The sequence below is a fragment of the Echiichthys vipera genome (genome assembly GCF_963691815.1).
Source record: "Echiichthys vipera genome assembly, chromosome: 1".
NCBI lineage: Eukaryota > Metazoa > Chordata > Actinopteri > Perciformes > Trachinidae > Echiichthys > Echiichthys vipera.
This window is the reverse complement of record NC_139826.1, coordinates 31,132,645-31,158,008: the sequence shown is the minus strand read 5'-3', so window position 1 is coordinate 31,158,008 and position 25,364 is coordinate 31,132,645. Positions and strand designations below refer to the sequence as shown.

General features: G+C 41.9%; 1 protein-coding gene across 1 annotated transcript; it reads left to right on the top strand.

Annotated features, from left to right (window-relative positions):
- Nucleotides 1-821: 821 nt before the first annotated feature.
- On the top strand, nt 822-25,364 carry tnfaip8l3 (tumor necrosis factor, alpha-induced protein 8-like 3). The gene is made up of 2 exons (XM_083916482.1): nt 822-1,135; nt 24,388-25,364. The coding sequence occupies exons 1-2, from the start codon at nt 1,090-1,092 to the stop codon at nt 24,948-24,950; spliced, it is 609 nt and encodes a 202-aa protein (XP_083772608.1). The 5' UTR covers nt 822-1,089; the 3' UTR covers nt 24,951-25,364.

Genomic DNA, 25,364 nt, shown 5'->3' with positions numbered 1-25,364 from the left:
TTTTAGTCCTTTTTATGCCTCTGCTCTGACTCCAGTGCCATGAGGGAATTTCTTCAAATGTGGATGAACTTATTAGAATTTGGAAATCTAATAGCCATGGATGTAAACTGCAACTTGACTGGTTGTTGAAGATAAACTTTTGCTTTGAGAGGCTGCTGTTTGTGGACTGAATATAATATATATTACATGCTGGAGTATCCTCAAACATCCTTGAGCATCTGTCAAAAACAAGTAACAAGTCTTTGCAACAACTGGAAACAAATACAGTATATCCCTGCAAGAAAGAAAGATACGTGATCAGTGATGGAAAGGTAATTGTGTGTTGGGGTGACTCTTTCTTCTAAATGTGCATCATCCAGTGATTACTGTGGAAAGTAAAACAGTAACCTGGCCTGACTTCATGTGACCAACACAAATAGTAAGTGATGATTTGATAACAGCCAGTAACAAGGGGTCATGGGATTTTTTACTGCTAGAGATGAATTCCAAGTTGCCATGAATGAGTCTCTCCCATTGCTCTGCTAAAACACAGGCAGCACTCTTACCCAGAGACAGAGAAAGGGAGGGAGAGAGGAAGAGGAGAGAGGAAGAGAAGGCACTTACAGAATACAGAAAGAGGTAGAGAAAGAGTTTGAGTGGAGAAAGCGTGAAGAGGCTGAGTGTGACAGCACCGAATGAGAGCAGGAGGAGGAGGAGGAGGGACCAAGTGGCAGAGACAAGGGAGGGAGAAACCGAGAGGGGGACGGACTGAGAGCGAGAGAGGGGAGGGAGCATCAGACACGGGGAAAGTAGATGAGAGGGAGAAGGAAAGAGGGAGTCAGGAGAGGAGAGCAAAAGGAAAAGAGCAAAAATAAAAGAGGAGGAAAGCTCAGCAAATCAGCCCAGTAGCATTCCTCTCACAGCTGCAGTGATCCAGGCTGGGAGGGGAAGTTTAGCTCAGCAGGAGAAGAAAAAAAAATAAAGAAACTGCATTTTTAGTTTTTTTTTTCTCCTTTCGGTGAAGAAACCAGAAGACTCCCTTGAGAGGAAAGGGAACAAGAAGAAAGAATCCGAGAGCTTCTGCAGCCTCCGAGCGTCCTGCAGGGGAAGATGGATTCAGACTCCGGAGAGCAGAGCGACGGAGACCTGTCTCCAGGTAGGCTCAAGACCAGTACTGCAACCGCAACATCATGATGTGGTAACATGACTCTGAGTACGCATATTCTCTTGTAGTGTATTAGTTTATTCAGAGGGTCAGTGAGTTCTTTCTGCGTGTTTTCATCAGGTACGAAAATCCCAGGAACTGCACCTTCATCAACTCTGTACCATTTCTTTCACAATGCAGCCATCCTTTAAAGCTACACAATACTTCTTTAACGCACCCTCAAAGATAAGAATCACACATTTAAAAAAGAAAAAACTTTCAGAGTCACTTTATCCAGATTCTGTAGCTCTTTGCTGAGATGCATCCAAGGCATGCTTCTGTGAGCTCTAGTGCATGTACGCCCTGATGCCGGCGACTGGCAGAGCCTCGTTGAGTGTGCGGATGAAAGCCGGCTCAGTCAGTCGCCACCAGGAACAGGCAAGCTCCGACACGTGCAGCCAGTATGTTCATCAACACATCCAGCTATAGAAGAGAGCACAGCCTCCCCGAACGCCTCTGCTTCTCACCGGTGCATCTCGCACAGCAGGGAAGATTGCTTTATGGTGAAAGCAAAAATGTTTACTGCAGTGCTGAGAGTTAACAGTTGGACCATGCAGATACACACGCACACACACACACACACACACACACACACACACACACACACACACACACACACACACACACACACACGCAAACACTCCTTGAAGTTTATTGTATCTCATTCATTGGACATTTTGCAGCATTCCAAGCGAGTGGGCGATTTCTTGAAATGTGATCCTGTGGAGGATTGAAGCCAGGAGATGAGGCAGCCTTCGGCAGATAAGTCTGAGTTCAAAGATCGTGAATCAAATGTGCCTCAAGGAGGTTTTCATAACTCAGTGCAACATACTGGAACAGTCAAATACCTTTTACCCTTTGCTTTTTTTTTACCTCCTCCCTGTAAAGATTTAGATTCATGCTTTAAATGACATTATCCTCTATTAGAGAGCTGTGGGTTCCCCTAAAATGATTTTACATCAGATACATGTGTGAACTCTCACTATTAGAAGATCTAATAGGTGTCAAATAATGGACATATAAAGGACCCAGTTGGTGATCGCATAATAAGGTCGATGATGGTGTGGCCATTTGCCTCTTTATTAGAAAACAGAGGAGTTTGTATGTTAATGATGCTCTGTTGAACTTACCATCTGCCTGTCCATCTGGCTCATTGTCCGTCTGTCTGTTGGTCCCTTTGCCGGAATAAGAGAGCCAGGGACTTTTTTTAGGCGCATCATTAGTAGGTGATGACATGTCCGTATGATCTGCCGATTTTACGCAGAACTTTCACCGGGTGTCTCATTAGACAGAACGATGTACGCTGTTTTCCAGAGACTGAGCCAGAGGTAAATCATGAAAACAGTTTTCTACAGATGCTGAAATCTGCTAAAGCATCCAGCAATGTAAGAGGATTAAACTCTCTCTCTCTGTCTTTTTGAAAAACAATGTCACACATGTTGAAAAGGAAGGTTGATGTGAGAGCAAAAAGTAGAATGACATTTTTCCCGGTGTCTCTTGGAGTGTCTGACTCATGCTGTACATGCATCGTGCTTTGTGGCTCTGCTGCGATTTCTACTTTTCTGTCTGTCAGTTGAAAAGAAACGGTTATGGCTCACTTTATAAGGTCAACTGGCAAACCAAAACCGGAGCAGATGTATTTTGAAAACAGGTGTATTTTGCAAGCATCACTGTACACAAACATGACCCTTAATCCTGGATGAGGGGTGGGTGATTGAACTGTGCTTTAAATATGTTTTCTGGCACAAAACGTAGCATAAATATGGAGGTATTTTGTTTCAGGTGGACTTCTCCTCTGCCCTTAAGCTGTTAGTGGCTGTTGTTGTAGAGTGAGCCTGAAACCTGAGGAGTCCTACGTTCCCTTAAATGCACTTTCAGATACGGTCTTTATTAGCAATCAGTGAAGTTTGATTCATTCTTGTGGTTTCTTTCTTTCCCACAACTTATCTTGTATTCACACAACGCACCAGAGAACATGCCTAACCTTAGTCCATGCAGCCGCATGTTTATGCTGCCTCCGAGTGAAAGCAAGCGAGGTTGTGTTTTCAACATGGGAAGTCACGAAAGCACATGATGGTGGGAATTTGCGTGGTTTAAGACATGAGAACATTGTTGCTAGGTGACTGAAAGATAGATAAGTGGATAGATAGATAGATAGATAGATGGATGGATGGATAGATAGATAGATAGATAGATAGATAGATAGATAGATAGATAGATAGATAGATAGATAGATAGATAGATAGATAGATAGATAGATAGATAGATAGATAGATAGATAGATAGATAGATAGATAGATAGATAGATAGATATGGGAATAATATTTAGCTCTTCCTGGTTTCTCTCAGGTGAATAGATTGTCCAAAATGTTTTCGTTGCCACCGTACTCTATGGGGGAATTGTTGGGTCTTTACCTACTCTGTAAAGTGTCCTGAGATAACTTTGGTTATGATTTGACACTATAAATAAAATTGAATTGAATTGAAATGTAGTTTACAGCAAAAACATTGTCTTTGCATTTGGATTATAGGCCAAAATCTGATCCTTGCTGCTGATGTGCTGAAAGCTTTTCTATTTTTTTTTTAAGATGAAGTGGAAATTAACTACGGAGTGAGACAGAGACTGTAGAGACAACGTATTATCATTATATATAACATTCAATATAACCCTGTGAAATGATGGTTACGTTTAGGCAGAACGACTTTGTTAAGATTATAGAGAGAGGTTGTAGTTCCAGGGTTAAAGTCCTGTGTTTTGGGACACATCCACCACCCCGACCCCTCTACCTACGTAGATATTGGCACTCTTATACTACGTCACGTTTGCTCCGGACGCAATTTCTACAGTAATTAATATGTAGATTACATAGAAATTACAGTGCGTAACTTTTTATAGGTATACGTAAGAAAAGTGAATGAAAACAGACGGATAGGGAGAGAAATAATTTATTTTCTACATTGTGTTTTTCTATCTTTGCTCCACTGTTCTCTCTACCTTTTGTTGTGATGAAGCAAAGGTCAAAGATCAGCCACAACACACAGAAGAGCTCAGCTGTAACTACTCCCAAAGAAATAGCCTTTAGACCTTTTGACACAAAAAACACACACACATAAAGGCTCACATTTTTTCCCATAATCATCCAGTCATGCAGTGAGCACGTCACCGACCATACCAATAACTGATTCATCCAGTAGTCCAGTCCTTCCTTCCTGTGGTGGAGGAGATGACCACACCTTGTTATGAGTCAGGGCGAGACTGGCTGCCAACACACCTGTTCTGCTGAAGGCCTGTCGCACGATTAACGTACAATAGAGACTTGACATTTTGTAGATTTGAAGATTAGGATTTAGTTGTTATATTAGTCTAACATTATGTTGGTGAATAATCAGCCCACGGTCACTTTTGGCTGATTCATCATAGCAATGCGACTCACTGTAACACCATCACCCAATCTGCCATTTTTAGAGCTATTTCCAGAGTGAGTGTAATTCACATTTTCTATGGAAAGCAGACTCTTGGTGAACGGAGAAGCTTTTTGGCTGGTGAAATGACAGCTGTGGGACGCAAAAGGGCATGAGGGCTGTTGCTGGTTCTATTATAAACAAAAAAAAAGCTGCAGATGTTTGGTGACAAAACTTAAAAAATGTAATCTCCAGCCAGGTGAACTTCAGTATAGACACACATTCACATGCTGACAAACACGACGACTCTATTGCCCCCGTTAATAGCCACTAATCCACACTTGCACAAACACTTCAAAGATCACTGCTGCATTAGACCAAGCCAGGAGCACCCAGCAATCAGAGAGAGAGCTTCTGCCTCATGATTGCCATGTTGGCAGACTGGCCACATGCTTTACACATGAGAGTCAGGCAGAGTGGGCCAGCCCTGCATACACACACACACACACACACACACACACACACTGAAAAAAATGCCCGCACTCTTCTTTCTCATTCCCTTGGTCTCCATCCCTGATTTTTTTTCCCTCTGCCTTTAATCTGGCCCGCAGATGGAGAGTGCTTACTGCACCCCAGCCCTCTACACAAACACACACACACACACACACACACACACACACACACACACACACACACACACACACACACACACACACACTGTCGAGACACCAGGAGCTGGTCCTGGAAAATTGTAACATGAACTGAGAAAAAAAATAAAACAGGAGTGAAGCCGTAAGTGGAAAAGACGACTCAGGAGAAAGTATTTTTTTCCTCCTCTAGCTGCAGCGAAAGACAAACCCTAAAACTCTCAGGTCCCTGACCGGTTTGTGTGTGTGTGTGTTAGTGCATTCACCTTTGTGTGCGCATGCATGCCTTGACACAATAATACTGTGGCATATCATAGTGTTTGTGGGACATTTGGGGAGAGATTTTTTTCTCCCCATGGCTGAGCCATTACTGAAACATGAAATTAGACCGCAGAGGCATTTTGACAAGGCCTCATAGACACACACTCAGGAGGAGGAGAAGGCTGTGGTTTTACTGGAGGGCCAGTCGAGGCAAAGCAAACAGTCACTGGTGGCGCCTGGTGTGAGAGACGAGCTATTTGAGGCAGGGCAGTGTGTATTAAAGGAGTACTTCACCCTCAAAATGTGTATCAATTACTCACTGAGTGTTGCCTTGAATTCATTAAGAAAAATTTGGTTTTGACGCTCCACGGTCACAGAGCTCTTCGTTCGCTCCGACCCCCGCTCAAAGACGCTCCTGGTCGCTCCGCTCAATATCAATCTGTGCTCAGCCCAGATTTCACCTCTCTCTACTCAAATAGCTCACAGCTCAGTACCAAAAACATCCAAAATCTTCACGCTTTCGGCTCACTTGCGCGCGGCTCCCTTCACACGCTCTGTCCACTGTGAAAAGAGGTTAAAAAACTGAGAAAAGTATTTGTGTAGTGAAGAAAAACATCAAGCTTTAAATCTTAGGGGTGAACGTCTGAAACATCCCATGTCCTGTTGAATCTGCTTGCACGTTTCTGTTTATCCATTTTATCTATTGTCTCTTTACTATATTGTTATTTTACTTATTTTTCTTTTTCTATACTAATTTTTTATGTACTATTCCATCCAGGTGCCCAGGGACTACAGGTGGAAAATAGCAGTCTGCTACAACCTGGAACAATGCTTATTATCTTGTTGTACAAGATTAATGTTTTATTGTGCACTGTCCCTGTCTTGAAATAAATGAATTACAAATTACAAATTGCAAATAGATGGCCACATTTAACAACAGCAGAACTATATCAAAACTAGGGATCGACTGATATGGATTTTTTAGGGCCGATGTCGTTGTTTTTCGGCAGCCTTAGCCGATGACTGATACGGACTGCTGATTTTCCTTGAGCCAATATTTGGAGATGATACTACTTTTGCTCCCTCAATTTACATCATAAAAAGTACACAATGATGATAACAAATGTCATGATGTTGTTTAAAATGTTTTAAAAAAGGAACATTTATTGAACTTAAAAAGGCGTCTCCGGCAACACGGAGCTGCCTGTGGACGCCTGTCTGTAAATAATGCGGGGAATTTATTTTTTTTGCGAATGCAGCAGCCTACATCGGCCGATACTGATACACCTAAAAAATGCAAATGTCGGCCGATGGTATCGGCCTATCGTTAATCACATCATCCGTTAACAAACTCTCATACAACTCACGCAGTATAATCCAAGTCTCTTTTTTAATCTAGTTCTAGCTCAGTGCTTCCCAAACTACCTAAACACAGGCATTGTTGAGTTTGATATAAATTTCTTCATAGATTGAACATCGATGAGTAATTGATGGTCATTGTGACGGTGAAGTAATCCTTCAAGGGAAGGCTGGACAGGCGTGGGTGGAGCTTTGAGCCTGCACATATCTGTGGATGCTGAACACAGGAGCTGTGGAACTTGTGTCTGTGTTGTTTTATAATTTCGTCCCCTTTTTTGACTTAAATTCACATTAACGGAAAAAAAATTGTTGAGGAAGCGTATTTGTTTATTTGAGGTACGGTTTCTGGTTTCAACTTAGACTTGGATGGTTAAGGTTCAGTTCAGACACTGTGGTTTGGGTTTGTTTTACCGTCTCCTAATATAACCTCAGCATGCAGATTAAGATAAATGGAGACTCTTCCTACTGATTTAATGCAAAAAAGGCAACAGAGTGGGAGGAAATTACACACAAAGCTTTTCACACTTAACTCTGGCACAACTGAAATAATGTTGCTCATTATAGCATCATAAGATTACGACGAGAACAAGTTTATGTTCAGCATGGTATATAACAGCAATTAGTGTAGTGTCACATTAAATTGCTTTTAGCATACATTTAAAGCAGTTTGCCTCTGGGAGGCAGAAAGCAGTGGAACGGACAGAAATGTGGCAATTACATTTGTGGGTTTAGACATTTCATGGGAAATAATGGCAAAAGAGAGAAACTAAAATCCTACACGGTTTTATCCTCAAAGGCAAGGATTTGATTTAACTCATGGAAGGATTTGGTTTTGGCTGGTAAAGGGTTAAGTTGAAAGAAGGAATGTATTCACTAAAAGTCAGAAACAAATCTACAAGTGTGTGTGTGTGTGTGTGTGTGTGTGTGTGTGTGTGTGTGTGTGTGTGTGTGTGTGTGTGTGTGTGTGTGTGTGTGTGTGTGTGTGTGTGTGTGTGTGTGTGTGTGTGTGTGTGCGTGTGTGTGTGTGTGTGTGTGTGAGTGTGTGTGTGAACCACAGTTATTTCCTGGTCATTAGTTAGTGGTGGGTTAGCAGCCAAGAGAGCAGCAGCACTTTGGCTTTACACTACAGCGTGTTATGCACACTGAGCGCCTTCAGGCCAAAGTATATCCAATTTTATCGCTCCAATCAAAGCAAGAGCAACCTTTTAGTTGAGGCAGCATGGACATCTGAAACTCCACCCCTTCCTAACCTTTGCGCCTTTAACATTTATAACTCTAGGTACAGCTGTACTGACTAGTAGAACTATAACACTGAGTCTGTCAGCCACATGCTTGAATGCAATATTTTATAGCCTAAGTCCTGGTCACAGGTCATCTTAAAAAAGCTGGCATTGATTTAACAGCATTATTCCATTGTTATTTAGTTGCCGTGCTTGATTGAACTGCACTTATTATCATTAACAGGTTCCTATAATATCGTACAAAACACGCTGCGAAATGGAGACCAGAGGTAGACCACAACGGTAAGTTTAGGCAACAAAAGGTGACAGGCATCCAAATGACTTGGTTAGGATTATAAGAAAAGGTTGGTGCTTTGTTTAGTTCAGGACCTGAACTGGTCCCCTGGGTCAAAGTCCTCTGTTTTTGGACCCATCCACCACCCCAACCCTCCTATCTACACAGAGTTTAGGGCTCTCATACTAGTGATCGCCTGATTTCCTTCTTTGCGCCGGACGTAATGTCTTGTCATTAATACATTGATTACACACAAAGTACAGTGCCTATTTATCATAGTTGTATGTACAAAAAGTGAGTGCTGAGGGCTGGATTTTTTGTAATTTGCATTATGATCAGTGGTGAAAAACAAAAGTACATTGACTCTACTTTTCATTACTTGAGCATTTCCATTTTCAGCTACTTTATTAGGAGCATTTTACAAAAGAAAAGTGTAAAATTGCTTAAATAGACATGTTATATTACTAATTATTGGATAATAGTTGACACAGTTGCATTGCGATGGCAGGAGCCATCCTGCTGCATAATGAGTAGCTTACTTTGTGTTGCTAAGTGATAGAGAGGGTCGCTAGGGCAGAGGGCGGGGCTTCAGCTCTATATAAGGGCAATGACAGTGATTTAAAACTTCCCAGTGCCTCACTTTTACATAAACGCAGTTATAGTGGGTGAACTAGTAAACAAACCAGGAGGCCAAAGTTATGGGGAGAGTTGGCAAGGCCTGGATGATTGTGTGTGTGTGTGTGTGTGTGTGTGTGTGTGTGTGTGTGTGTGTGTGTGTGTGTGTGTGTGTGTGTGTGTGTGTATGTGTACGCCTCTTTGTAAACGATGCCACGGCATGCTGAGACTTGGCTGAGGTCTATGAGAGGAGCAACTCACCCAGGACCGGAAAACACTTACTTCCTTGCCACTCACGCTCGGGTCAGTGTAGATCTGGTGAGAAATGAACAGAGAGGGGAAGAGATAAACAAAAAGAGACAAGAGCGTCATGAATCTAAGAGAAAAGAAACACGCTACATCCGGTTCTTCATACAGCTGCAGATGATTTAAAAAGGGGACGAGGGTGAGAACTGATGTTGTGTGGGTCTGTGTCTGACATAAAGCCACTTTGACAGGAGACAATCAAAGCATGGACATATATAATTTCACCTCTCTTTCTTTAACACCCCCCCACCTCCTCCATCCTTCGCTCCATCACTCCTCCATGCTTGTTTTAAATGAAGTGACACATCTGCAGGCTATCAGAATGACTATGATTGTGTAGTTATTCTTTTTATTCTTCAATTCAGACCCTTTCTCAAGCCAACATGTCCTCTTCCTCTGATTATTATGCCTTCTCATGCTCCCTACTGTTAGTCTTGACTGAATGGTGTGAAATGAAAATGTACATGTTGCCAGTTTTGCCCGTCCCCTCCCTCTTTTCCTCACCCTCTTCCTCTCTCTGTAAATAGCTTAGTTTCTTTATTTCAGACGGAAAAAGTCAAGGGAACTTTCTGTCTGAGTTCCAAGCCAGATAAAGGAAGGAAAGCCCCAATATTTTATCCTCTGTTTTTTATTAGGCCTCACAGTCTCAAAGTCTATCATTATGGCTCACACACAAACACACACACCCACACATTTGTAGCCAGCTTTCTATAAATAGACGGTTCTACGAATCAAATGATATGGGGATTTTTTTTCCTCTTCAGCTGCATTAACCAGCGATCACATTGTTAGCGCTGTCTAACGTTTTCACAGCACGGTTGGACTGTTGTTGCTGCTCTGTGTATTCAATCGTGGTGGTTGTTGTTGCTGACAGAAACGTAAAAAGCATAATTTCCTGCAAAAGCAAAGACAGTTCACGAGATGTACCTAAAACGGGTTGTTTAGAGCTGTACATGCAAAACCTTGATCTTGTTTGATACACTTTACTGTGGTGTAGAAAATATCCGTGAAAATGTATTTACTAATGTTGAAAAGTTCAGTATTTTTACCCTAAAACAACGCCCACCTGGAAGCTAATGATTCGTGGCAGAGTGGTTTTCCAGAGATTCTCCCAGAGAAAGGAAGCAGAGAGGGGAGACAGCCTCCGGCCAGTTCCCATGCCCGGCTAACCAGCTCACTGTGGCCTGGCTCTTTACTGTATCTAAACAATGGCAGACAAGGCGAACTACAGCTGGTGAAGACATTAGCTTCACAGCAGAGGAGAGGTCAAAGTGCGAGGATCTCACAGGGCCCTGCAGTCCACCCTGTGTTCTGACAAGAAGTCCCGGATACCATTTCTCCTCTTTCGCGGAAAGGCCGCTTCTCTGGTGTTCTTGACGAGGAGTGACTGTGGTGAAAGCCAAGGTCGGCGCTAACGGACGAGGTCAAATATCGTACTCTCTCACCCTTTCCCCCCCTTCTCCGATTCTTGTGACAGGAGATCAAGCTAGCGGCGCATAAATCAATCAGACATCTCCTGTCACTGCCTCATTTCGCTTCATCTCTCTGGTTCTGCTCTACAGGGACATGGGTGGCCATTAAGGCTTAGAGACAGAGAGAGACAAAGAAAGAGATGAGGGATGGAGCATTAAATAAGGCTGTGCGGCTGCTCTTGTGTCCCTTCTGATTCAGAGATACTCCTAAGTGCTTTTCCCATGGACTGTTAGTCACTGTAGAGACAGGATAGCCCCAGGATAAACACACTTGTGGGGTCAAACGTTGCCTCGTACTGTATATCAGACCTTTTTCATTACAGCTACATTAACTAACATCAATTGGATTTTATTGAGAAATTCTCCTTACAGGTTTGTTTATGTGATTTGAATCTGTATGTATTACCCAGAAATGTTGAGTCAGACCGGGTTTGAGTGCCCATTGCCATGTATGCTGTAACACAGACGACATCCTAAAGTCTACCATCTTCATTTAGACGGCTTCTTATGCCTTCATTTTAACTGTTCTATTCAATTAAATGTATCTTTATGTTGATTTACACCAACCAAGCCCCCATCACATAGACTTCCTGGTTGATCCAATAAAGAAGAGCCAAAAATTGCAGTTTCTCTGAGTGTCCACTAGGGGCAAGTTTGCATAATAGAGCCATTACTCACTGACCCTTGTGTTAAATAGACCGTTTTCACAGCACAATTAGACCCATATAAGGTCTGGTACAAAAAACATTCTAGTCTGTATGTTTAGGTCATATCTCCATGACAACACTGAGCGGGGGGGGGGGGGGGGGGGGGGATGGTGGATTGAACCAGGCTAGTTTTTATTTTATTGGAGGTAAATTGTTTATGAATAATTAGGGGCGTGGCTTCTTGAGTGAAAGCTAGCCCCTCACCCTCCCTTTGCCTCGGAGGCAACCGTCAGACAGATCGACAAATGCACACACATGCCTTTTTTTATTGTAACAGGAATGAATCAAAGTCTGACAAGATGGCGACTCCCATAGGCGAGGGTGATTAGATCAAGTTGAGAGAACGGACTTCGACATAGAGGCTACATCCATTTTTTATACACTGTATGAGCACACTCACATGTCAGGAGCATGATAGAGAAAGGTTTTACTTTAGATCTCATAATGATAGATCAGCCAAATTTTTTATTTTGTACCTTAAACAGTTTTGATAAAAGTTTAGTACATTTGGTTATTGAATGATTGTCACCAACATTTGCATATTTGAGTGGGATTTTTTTTTACGGATGAAACAGACTTGTTAGTGCTTATAGTGGACTAACTGGTGTCGCATATCGTCAGCATTTCTGTACATTTACCTCAGCTCAGCTAAAATACAATAATATCATGACACCAATATGTCTGCAGTGAGCCAATATTATATATCAGCTCAAACAGATTTGTCAAATCAAGTATGTCATGTTGCTGCGCTGGTGGCGAGGCTTTCAACGGAAACATCATCCTTTTATCAGGATCAAATTCACACAGTCCTCCAACAAAAAAGATCATAAAAGAGTGACTCACAGGATCAGGCCTTAGTCTGACCGACAGCGAAGTCTATATTTGTTGGCCTTCTCAGCTGATTTTGCACTTTATGGTGTGTCCTTTATGTGCATTTGTTTCCTTTATCTTTACCTATCTCATGTTTTTTGTGATGATGCAGTTTTTTTTTAGCCTCACCTCATCCATGTTCTGTTTCAAACGTTGTGAGACAATTAAACGAGCGTTGTCAGATGCTTATCAGTCACTACTACAGATACGAGGCGGTATGGCCCTCTACATCTTAGTTGGCTCAGGAGACAGTTTATAATCTATTCTGTTGGTAAACATCACTCTCAACCAGCAGGGTCAGCTCAAGCCATTTACAGCACAATAAATAGTAACATCCATTTCTACATTAAAGCTGCATTTCCATCAAACACCTTCGGTATAGCATCTTCAGGACCGTACATAGCTTATACGGACGTGGACCTAAACACTAGATTTGTTTTGCGATTGAAACACAGACACTATAAAACCTTTTCATTCCTCACTGCTTCATCCAGCTCTCACTGTATTTCCTCTTCACGAAAGATAAAGAGAAACGTCTGCAGCAATCGCAGACTACAGTGTTTCTAGCTTCAACTTTTAGTATCGGGTCATGTGCTAAGTACCTCAGCAGAAAGGTAACAAAAAAAACAGCACAGGACAGAAGGGAACGACTCCATTGGTACCATCCACAACTTCTTTTGCCAATGGAAACACAAAAAATAACTAATCTAATATGTAAAATACTGAACTCAGCTGAAGTGGACTGCTCATTGGAAACGAGGCTAAAGTAAGCAGTTTGACTTTTACAAGTCTTGTGGATCTGTGACGAGGATAAGAACGTATTTCCTGCTATTACACTTTGTTCCAGTACAGCACGAGTTAGCTGTAACCTGCGCATTCCAGTTTCAGCCAGTGATCCACATCTACTAAAGAGAATGAACTTTAAACTCTGTAACCCCACTTTACACAAAAGGGAGTCATTAAGGTATTAAAAGAGAGTTATTTATTAACCCTTAAGGTGAAAATGCTTCTCTACATCCTGAACAGCTGTTAATGGCACAGTGAATGACCTCTTTCAGCAGCAGAGTGCCCTTTGGAAACTGGCTCAGAGTCAGATTTTACATCAATGCACTACACCGTACTGTGTCTGCTCTCTTTCTCTCAATAGAAACTGTATCTTTCTTAATATTTAATATCCCTGGTTACTTTCATCTAGATGCAAAAAACACAGACACGTGCATGCTTTACAGCCGACGGAGAGTGAGCGGGAGTTGTGTGTTTGTGTCGTCTTGTGATCAGAAAAGCGGGAGTAAAAAATACGCCAGAAAGGAGCCTTTGCAGATCTCAAGCAAGTGGACGAGAGACATGAAAAGACAAAGAAGCCTCTTTTCCTGTGTATGAATGCCTGACACTTTATGTAATACACAGTGTGTGTGTGTGTGTGTGTGTGTGTGTGTGTGTGTGTGTGTGTGTGTGTGTGTGTGTGTGTGTGTGTGTGTGTGTGTGTGTGTGTGTGTGTGTGTGTGTGTGTGTGTGCAGCCCAGAGAATGACACATGAAGAATTCATCTTACCTCCAGCTCCACTAATAGCCAGCGTTGTAAAGTAACTACATTTGTTTAGTCAAGTACTTTACATAGGTGCAGTTTTGTGTATTTGTATTTGAGAGTTTCCATTTTAAGCTATTTTTTTAACTTCTAATCCACTACAAGTGACGGGGAAATTATCTTTTTACTACATTATATTTATCTGACAGCTTTAGCTACTTTTTAGATTAATCTTTTTTCAGAAAACTTCAGAAATCCCCAAATATTAATGTACATAAAGTATTGGTATACTTTTTCTTTGAATGTAGACTAATAATAATAAAGTTTATTTTTATATATATAACATTATATATTGTCAGTAACATATGCATTAAAACAGAAAACACACAAAAGCACGAAAGAAATCAATTCATTAAAAGATGCAATAGGAATAATACTTGTAATAAATCACGTAAATAACGCTTAAAACTGTTTTATGATACAAAAGCCTAATAACAAGTATGGGAAGTATTTAATAACAGTAAAAGTGGCAGTAAACAATACAAACAAAAATGGAAATGGCAAAAGCAATATCTTAAAAATATGTTTTGAGCTTTTTTACAAAAAAACTCTCAGCAGAAGCTGCTGATCTGATAAGTGGTTGGAGTAAAACTGTTGGTGGATAACAACAACAGGAGGCTGCTTCAACATACTTTTTTATAATTTATTTCAGGTACGTTGAGCAAGCCAGCACCAGATGACATACGAGGAAGTTTGAAGCCTTAAAAGCTAGCAAAGTCGAATACTTTTAAAATCAATCCTCAACCTTACAGGCAGACAGTGTATTTACAGTTTGATATTACTACTGTTACTTCAGTGAAATGTCCAAATACTTCTTCCACCCTTGTTGGACTCTGGTACCAGCTGGCACAACACACCATCTCTCTCCTCCCTACTCCAGTTCACTGGCCTCTCAGGCTTGCTTAACACCCTGCAGGCTATTAAAAACCTGTTTACCGTGCCCGAATGACCTGCTCCATTGTTTTCCTCAAGCCTCGTAAATGCAGCCGGAGAGAGTCTGCAGCGACTCCTCATTGGAAAACCAAAAAGCAAATGGAAAGGCCCAGGCTAAAGAAGAGGAAGTCAAGCTGTCACCCTTGTTTACGTCTCTTACTTCTCTTTTCATGGCATTTTGTCAGTATTGATATTTTGTCAACGTTGTGTTTGTACTCTGTGAAAAGGCATTACTGAGGGTTTTTCCTGGACTTCTTGCAAAAGCACAAGAACATGAACATATTAGTTTACAACTACTGCAGAAGTCCAGTACACACGGGGCAAGGGGGGATTAAAACTTTACTGCTGTTCCCCTTATAAAAGAAAATATCTGAAAAGGAAAATGTCTGGAAAACTATTTCCTTTTCAGCATTTACTGCAAAGACTGACCTGGCAACTACTCATTTCAGAAGGCATGTACTGAGAGTCAGTTATAAAATACAGTCAAATAATAGGTTGCATGGAAAGTAAATGTACAGCAGATGATTTTAATGATGGTCGGGCAACAAAAGCAACAATAGCTTATTTGTTTTTCATTCACCAATAGCACTCCTAACCTGCCTTACATCTCGGAGCCGGGTTGTCAGCAACCTTTAATGTTTGGCTGTTTGAACTAATAATGTTGCGAGGAAAGCGTGCTAAGCAGTTGAGAGAATGGTAAATAGATGTTTTTCTTTTTCCTTTCTCTCTTCTTATCGAATGTCACATGTTCATCCGGTGCTAATATCCAACCCTAATACAATGATTGTATATGAACACCTGTGTCTGTTGTGTGAGCGCATACGAGCATATGTGGCAAAAATCCTCCCATGCACCTGTCGAGGGACTGTGACCCGGTTTTGTCAGATACTAAACATGAGAATGTCGTCATTAGCAACCCCAAACAGAGAAGAACTGGTCGAGCATTGTGTGTGTGTGTGTGTGTGTGTGTGTGTGTGTGTGTGTGTGTGTGTGTGTGTGTGTGTGTATGTTTCAGATACCTGATACTGTCAGGCTTTGAGCCCTGCGGTGCTCTGAATGGTTCAGAGCAAAAACATCATTAGTGGATGCCGAAGTAAATGTTTTAGAGCTCAGGATAGAAAATAATTATTTTCTAAATTGTAAGAAAAGACGATTACAGACAGCTGGATTTTTTTTTTCTTTTAATGTCAGGGTTACATTAGATTGATTTCCATTACTGTGTTTCCTATTTTTCTGTATTTATATAGTGTTATTCTTCTGCTGTCAAGCTATGAAGCCCAACACACAAAAAGCAGCCACTAAAACATACACACAAACGCACACACTCACACACACACACGCACAAACACACACGCACAAACACACACACTCACACACACACGCACAAACACACACAGACACACACACGCACAAACACACGCACACGCAGAGCTTCAGAAGCTTCAGTCAGACACGTGAGTTCTGCAGTGTTCTAGCTGACAAGCCCACAAGTGCTTCCAGCGTTAAAGGTCAGTCGGCCCGCATGTTAGCTGCTAGTCCTGCTAGTGGCTCATTCCACTGGTTACTCTGGAACGAGACCAACATGAGCCTCAGGACCTCGGACTCACACCCGAGTTGCCCTGCACGCTGCAGAAAATGTCCAGATTGGCAAGTGATTTAATTTAGTGTTGAGTTTTATCACATTACATAAATTACAAATGTGCTTATTTCTTACCTTTGGATTTTATTTCCATCTGACAGAGTTAGGCTGCTTCCCCTTGTTTTCAGTGTTTGTGCTAAACCAGTGGTTGGCTCCCAAACTGATGGCCTGGAGTTATAAAAGGAGGGGGGCACGGCAAGGCTAAATATAAAAGATGCATGGTTCTGTACTGCTAGCAAAGCACAGACAACTTTGCGAAAGGACTACCATGTAGACATCAAGCAAGACAATGAATTCACCAAACATCACAACGATCAAAACGAACACAAGAGAATATGATAAGGCATATCTCACCCTAGGCTTCACTAGTTCAAATTTGGGTAATGAAGGGCGAGGGGAGCGTATATGTTTCCCGGGTCCTATGTTCTCTGCTTTGTATGTGACCGGGGAGCATAAGGACCCTATTTTAAGAAAGGGTCCGCTCTTCACAAAAAAGGGTTGTATGTTCCCCGGTCTGTTATTTTTTTCCACAATAAGTGCTCAATTCCATGGCAAATAGGCTTATATAGACCCTTACCCTACCCTCTAACCTGACCCTAACCGTAACCCATAACCCTAACAAAATGCTGAATTGAAACAGCGAAGGCAGAGGCTTATGGTACTGGGGAACGTAGGACCTTTTAGGGAAGAAGGGTTGGGGAACATAGGAAAATAGGGACGACCCCAGAGCAAGAGGGGACTTTTATCTACAAAAAGGTGGACCCTGCAGAAAAGGTTTGGCAACCACTATGCTAAAGTTAGCTAAACGGCTGCTGGCTGTAGCCTTACTGTACATTCATCATATTTGTATTTCTCATCTAAAGGTGAAAAAACAACGGTGTTTCATTGCATGTTACACTCTTAAATGCCCAGTGCTTTCGCCAGCAGTAGATTGCTACATTTCAGAGACTCAAAGAGTGTTTTTGTAACAAACCTGGTACCTGCATCTGCATAATGATACTGAGCCCCGTCAAGCAAATGTCTTTTTAGTCTGTCTAGATATGAAGCCAGTTTGTTTTTGAAAAGTTCTGGAAATTCAGCAACACAAGTAGTTTTTCGTTTTAGCACAAGCAGTGGTCAACACAGCTCAGCTCAGGTCTATGTCAATACACCATAACACCTAGCCAGAAAGGGAATAAGCACATTTACCACCCCACTATGAAGTGATAAGTATTTTTTTCTGTTCTTGTGATAGACGTACTGCTCCACCATTTGCTATAAATGTCACTTCATTGTAAGTGTCTTTGACTGAAATGAAACTAAATCAGCCCAGATGGACATTTTTTTGCAGGGTACCACCTTTAGCGGGGCAGGTTTGGCTGGTCTCCATGTACCACACTGTATGTATGTTCTGATGCAGAGCAGCAGAAAATGTTGATTCAGCGCTCTAAAAACATCAGGCGGAACAAAGAGAGACTGTCTAGTCAACAGCCACGGCCAGAGAGCAGCGAGCACCTTACTAATCCTGATGTTAAAAGTCAACTTCACCAACTCCCAAAACACTCTTATGTAACCACTTTGATGGGCCGATGGCGACTGGCCCTGCGTCAGTGGGCAACTCCTGCTCCTGCTGTTTTCAGTGAGTTATTCCAACATGCTACACAGAATACTCGCTTTATTCTGTTAAAACTTTACACTTCAGGACAAGTGAGAAAATAATGAGCAGGCAGGAGAGAAAGTTTGAGAGAGATAAGAAACAGGATCGACAGTTTACTCTCCTCTAACTCATTCTGACAGTCTGCCTCATGCATGTCACCCATCTCAGCCTCTGGGTGACAGGCTCCATGTGAGTGTGAGAGTGTGACTTCTCAGCGTCTCCATGTGCACTTTTAGAATCATTTACGCTCACTATGTGTGCTAAAATCTCCTGCCAGACTCTGAATCACCCAACTCCTTCCACAGCACTCTGACTCAAACATAAAGCAGCCGCGTGTCCGTTCTTCACAGTGTCTCCCCCACCACCAAACGCACACACACTCCTTCATTTTTGCTTACATTCTTCACCACTCTGGGACGTGCAAAAACAGACTTGAGCCAGGATTCAATGCAAGTGAGTCGATAGCCACCTGCTGGTCCTCCGAAACAGGCTCTAGGCTGTGCGGCGGAGGGTGGCGGAAGAATAATGAGTCTACTTTTAGCTCTGCGCTAAAAACAGAAAAGATCCAATCACTTCCTTTAATGCAACACTCTTTTAAGTTGTAACTTTAACTGATTTTTGCATTGAGAATCACAGATTGACTGTAGGGAAGAGAAATTCACTTAGAAAGTGACTGGTCACACATACTGGTAGGATCCAATTCCAAATAGCCTGCACGACCATTGGTCTGACAAGGCCGGCTTTATGGAGCGAGCTGTCACCTTTATCAGTGTGCCAGGGTTTCAGAAATCTATCCAGTTGGGTTTCTGAATATCAGAGGCTCACTTGAACAAAGAGCTGCTTCAGAGAAACAGGAAATAACGGTGACAAAGAGAGCCTGTTGATGAGAGGCACAGATCTGCCTAATGAGAACCATAGATATATTTTCTGGTGTTGCGATTCAAATATCATGGAAACTACCATGTTGCTGATGCTTATGTGCTATCTATCACCTTAGGTCATTATGTTTACACTTGGTATTTTAAGAGAAGTGCGTGAACAACAGCCTGCAGATGAGACACATACACATTTATCACATGCTGACGTTGACGGTAGACAGTCTAGGATTTGTATAGAGTCATGAAGACTATTCTTAGTACTGTATGTTGGTTGTGGTCACAGTGCATTATATCATCCTTTGTAAATGCAAAATGCATCTATTCATGCAACAAACAGCACAGAACAGTAAAATATGAAGGGCCTAATAATGCAATTGTTTTTAACCGTTCATGTACTTGATTCAATCCTAATGCACTTTAAGCTGCACTAATGCATATTTTCATATCAACAATGGATCAAATGACTATGTAACATGAAAGGAGCTGCTCATCGTGAGACACAGAGGATTATCATCTTTGTAATTACCTTCAGCTCTAGTGTCTTTTATTTTATCGTTTTATTTTTGTGGCCCACAACCTAAAGGTTTTGCTTTCGTGTCACCACTGTCTTTCACCTTGTTTCTATCTGCTGCTGGCAGCTGTTTCCAGAGGGACAGTTTTGATTAACCCACTGTTACCGAATTGCACAGACCCAAAAGGCAGATGGACAACTAACTAGTGAAGAAAGTAAGGCAGTTGGCAACTAAAGAGATATTTATGAATTGAATTGAAACTTGGTAACTAATATGTTGGTGACATAAACCGTCCCTCTGTGTATAAAGAGGGACGGTTTGATGGCCCCAAAAGTGAAGCCAAAGCATCTGTATCGCCTCCTGGTGGCTGGCTGCAGTATAGGTCATAAGTCCCGCCCCCTCCATGTTAGCCAATGGGACATGGGACAAACTAAAAAGTTTTCCTAAAGATGATTTCTGCCATTTTTAGGCATTTTTTTTTATCATTCTGACATTTATCCAGGTGTTCATCTTTCTGATACGTTTGGTTTAAAAAGTTATTTGATGCAAACCGGGAGAAATCTCATGATTGACAGCTGTGAATGACTCTTGAATGGTCGGGCGGGTGCATGGATGCAACTTCAGTTATGTGCCTCTACCTCCCGATCACTACTGCGCAGACTCTGGCTCCAAAATTACAACATGGTAGCGCCCATATCCAAAATACTTTGATTTCACTTTTGTACATTTGGAGGAAGTGGAGACGTGTCGTCCATCTTTATACACACATCCAACTTTATAAGTGTGAATATCTTCTTGTTTCAAACTTTTCTACCGCCCTCAAGTGGTCAAAAAAAAAGCAAAGACTATTCTGGAAAAGTAGAAGTGATGGCACAGCCAGGAGTTAATCCCTTTCAATTAGCTTTTTAACTTGTTTTCCTTTATAACAAAGACTTTGATACAAGTTTCTTTGGCATCTTCTAACATGCAATAGGTCTCACTCTCGTGAAGCTGCACAAAGGGTAGTATCGGGAAGTGACTGTAGACAAAGACATTTGCTCATAATTAGTTGTAAATGTCATCGTGGGCTAATGTGTACATGAAATGTCATTTAGCTTCAGACCAACACATCGAAATGTCACTTCTGTACATTTACACGAAATGCCATGGATAGGATTTCTGCCACTTGTCGTGTAGTGTTCAACCTCTTGTGTATGTTTGTGTTTAAATAATACGCATACTTTATACACAGACAAACACAGGGACGATGCAATGATGGTGTGAATTCTGCGTGGTCACACAGCTGTCTGTTTTGAAAAAATATATAAATAATGACAACAAAGCAGGTGTCTTTGAATTTGGGCTCATCTGCTATTCTGTGCTGAGTGTACTGGGCATTGACGCCCCCATCCACACTTTCTCTCTCTCTCTCTCTCTCTCTCTCTCTCTCTTTCTCTCTCTGGACATGTGGAGGAGGACAAGGCTGACAATGTGCCCAGGAAACAGGAGAAAAAAAGTGAGGCCTCCTTTCCTGGGCTTTAATCATAATAGGAGTTATCTGGTGTGTAATTTGTAACTGGGTGGCACCTAAATAAAACCCCTTTCCGTCCTCCCACTCTTCATATTCACACAGCCACATGTTAAGCTGCTGGAATCTCTGTATGATGACACATGCAGCCTTTGATGTTCTTCTTCATGATAAATTGCGACTACAGTGGGACACGGCATAAAACTGCGATCAGTCTGAAGAGAGACAGCGTGCACAGAGGTTCTTATCGGTGCACAGCTGTTTGATGTTATCCAGAGCAGATAATCCTTCCTCCCATCGTCAGCCAACCACACCACAGGCAGCTCCAGGATGGGATGGACGCCGCCCTGCTTTGAATGTGGCTGCACTCCTTTTTTTATCGACTCCTCGGCTCTTACTCGTTCAGACCGTCTTCTTAGTTTATATCTAAGTTTGTAAAGGATTGGAAGCCACAAACACTGAATCTTCCGAGAGCCGTTTACATCAGTGCTGAGCCTTCATGTGATTTCAGTAAATCACATTTAATACGGCTTGCTGACAATAAGTTAGTGTCTTCTTCTGAATAAATTATAAATCAATACATAGGACTTTTCCTTTAAGCACACAGAGTTCTTTATGCAAGGACAAAGTAATGTCAGTGAAAACAGGATAAAGAGAAGACCCATATTTTTAATAAAACTGGTCAACAGAGTAGCAAAAGCCTGTTTGTCCAGATAGAAGTCAGCTGTGTCATGTAAACATACGGAAATTTAAGGGTGGGGGTTTATGATTATAATAACATGAACCAAGATGTACTGTAAATCATTTCCCAATGTTAATTTTACTTTATTTATATTTTTCTTTAAAATCCATTCAATATCTCTTAAAGTCACAGCACATTTTTCATCTATATGTTGAAAAGTACCAGAATTATACATTTTTTCAGTCAAACTTGTAAAAACAGGATTCACTTTGTGTTTTGTATTGGTTTTCCCTTATCAGTGCTCGTACTCAACACAAGGTTTTACTTGTGCAGATGGACAATGCTCTCAGTAGAACAAGTGTGATCTTGCAGTGTATTATGTATGCCACAGACCAATTGAGTTGGTTTAGTCTGGTAAAAAAACAAACAGTGTGGTCACTGAACTGAACTTTTGGACATAAATCTTCTGTAACATACAGTTTAACATTGATATAATGATAACATTTTGACCAAAACACTCTTAACCCTAGAACACTATCGCTCAAATTCAAAACACCATCACTAACGCCGGGTGATTTTTACCTGAGATAATACACCCAATAAAAAGTACTTGTCATCAAAATATATCAAAACATGACAATATGTGTCCTCAAAGCAATTTCAGTCAAAAACAACTGGACTGGTTATTTGTCTAGGAAGACGTTTCACCTCTCATCCAAGAGGCTTCATCAGTTCATGTACGCATCGTCACTGAACTGATGAAGCCTCTTGGATGAGAGGTGAAACGTCTTCCTAGACAAACAACCAGTCCAGTTGTTTTTGACTGAAATTGCTTTGAGGATAACGATGACCTGGACGAATGAGAACATTCACAGGCTTATGACAATATGTGACACATTTGAGTAGTGTTGCTTATGCTTATGAGGGGACCATCTAAAAATGCTCCAAAATAACTGGAAAATTAGAAATATGGAAACCAAAAATTCCTAAAAAAACCCCAATGAAGATGGAAACTTGTTTTTTGTCCACCCATTCCTGGTAAAGGCTCAGTGTTCTTGGTACACAAATAACACTTTCCCTGGGTAGAATCCACCCACAACCTACTTTACCTTCTATAATGATGCTTTTATTTTATTTTGTTTAAACAATTTCCCCCTGGGATTATTATTTCTGATTCTGATTCTGATATTGTTTGATGAAAAACACCCAAACATGTGCCTGTAGGTAAAAGTGTGTTTTGGATTAGAAAAAACATCCATGCCATCAAAGATGTCAAGGACAATGCTGAAGCTACCCAGAGACTCATGACACTCAGATAAACACAACATAAGGAAAATCATATAAATGTGTTTGTTCGGGTGGAATGGTTTTCTAGGGTTAAAAAAGAACCAGCCCAGTGTTATGACCATGACCTCCTCCTCCTTAAACAGGCAAGGGAAACTGGGAAGTTTGCGTTATTCCCTTAAAGGCAACCAAAATATGTAAGGCTAATGCGCTGAAGGGGTTTAATTCAGTATAATGACCCACATGGTCTACATTATCCCACTTATCACATGCTTAATACTAAAGAAATCAATAATTTGACTCAAAATATTGTTTTAAAAATGATTTGATTGATTTAAAAACGGTCCTCTGGATCAGTCTGTTATTCATAGCAGCAGTGTTGCCAGATATTTCTTGCCTACCGTGCAGTGAATGTCCTTCCTACATCCAGGACATGGTCAAACCTGACCCCTCAGCCAGTCCACTATGCTCTGCCACTGCAAAACGGCTTACTACTCCTTCACTACCAGGGGACGAACCACCTCTCAACAAAATCCTGTCTGTTTGCTGTCCTCGCTCCACAATTGTGGAACGAGCTCCCCACTGACACCAGGGCAGCAGAAACCCTACAAATGTTCCGTCACACACTGAAAACTCATCTGACCAGATGGTAACTTGTTTCTAAGATGCAGCACTTGAAGCAGTTTTGATAATTTTTATGTCCTCACATGATTCTTGCACTTTTTGGATAGTATCTTAATAGTTGAATGCACCTATTGTAAGATGTGTTGGATAAAGGCGATAACGCTAAATGAATGTAATGTAATAATGTCATTTCCCTCAGGAGTTAATTGGTAGAAACTAAAAGTGAACAAAAAGGAGAGTGAATATTGTGCTTTCATTCATCAGGTCAACAAGAAAAGTACTCCGCACTAACTAAACTCCATATCAACTTAATGTAATAATATAATAATATGTCAGTGTTTCCAACTTGTACTGCCAAAGTGGACCAACCCCCAACTGCTCGGAGTGCCGGTCACTGGCAGCCCCCTCGCTCTAACATCTCTCCATTAGTTGCATGTATATAGGTCCTGTCTGTGCATGTGTGTGTATTTTGGGCCTGTGTGTGTGTGTGTGTGTGTGTGTGTGTGTGTGTGTGTGTGTGTGTGTGTGTGTGTGTGTGTGTGTGTGTGTGTGTGTGTGTGTGTGTGTGTGTGTGTGTGTGTGTGTGTGTGTGTGTGTGTGTGTAAAATGAAAAAATAAAGTGAAAATTGAATTTCCCAATTGCGGGACGAATAAAGGAATTCTTCTTCTTCTTCTTTTTTTGTTCGTCTGGCTTTCCTTTACAAAGGGGATGTTTGAAGATCTCTGATCTTGAGAATTAACCCTAAACCACTTATCTTTCTCTCCCCTCAGGACAGGAGAGCTTCAACTCTCGCTCCCTGGCCCTGCAGGCCCAGAAGAAGATCCTGAGTAAGATGGCGATCATGGTGGTGGCCAACATGCTGACAGATGACACCAGCAGCGAGATCTTGGACGAGCTCTACAAGACGAGCCGGGAGTTCACCAAGAGCAAGAAGGAGGCCCACAAGATCATCAAGGACGTCATCAAGATCGCTCTCAAGATCGGCATCTTGTACCGCAACCACCAGTTCAGCCCCGACGAGCTCGACACAGTGGAGCGCTTCAAGAAGAAGATGAACCAGGCGGCCATGACGGCGGTGTCGTTCTACGAGGTGGAGTACACCTTTGACAGGAATATTCTGTCAGAGCTCCTGCTGGAGTGCAGGGACCTGCTTCACACCCTGGTCGAGCAGCACCTGACGGCGCGCTCACATGCACGCATCGACCATGTTTTCAACCATTTTGCCCACGGGGAGTACCTGGCCGAGCTGTACGGGGACAGAGAGGAGTACAGACTCTCCCTGAGGAAGATCTGCAATGGTGTCAACAAACTGCTGGACGAAGGAACGCTTTAACCTCACACACCTGAGCTCTTTCACCTATTGCTCCTTCTCTTGCTGGTCTCTCCTGCCTCCTTCTACTTCCTTTACGCTCGCTCACCCCTGACAGCTCACATCCTCGTCCTACTTTTTGCCGTCGTCTTCCTGTTTCTTCTTCATCCATTTTCACGAAGCTCGCTGTAATATCCTGCTGCTGTGGTTCAATGAATTGAGACTTGTCTTTCCACTCAGCGGATCATTGCTGCACACTGGGACAGCCTGTATCACGTTGTATTCATTATACAATTCCAAGTCATCCCCTTTGTGTGCAAAAGTGTACTGTACCAATGGCCAAAAAACATACATTAGGTATAGTTGGATATGGAAGGTAAATAGTAGCAGGAATCTCTCTCTCTCTCTCTCTCTCTCTCTCTCTCTCTCTCTCTCTCT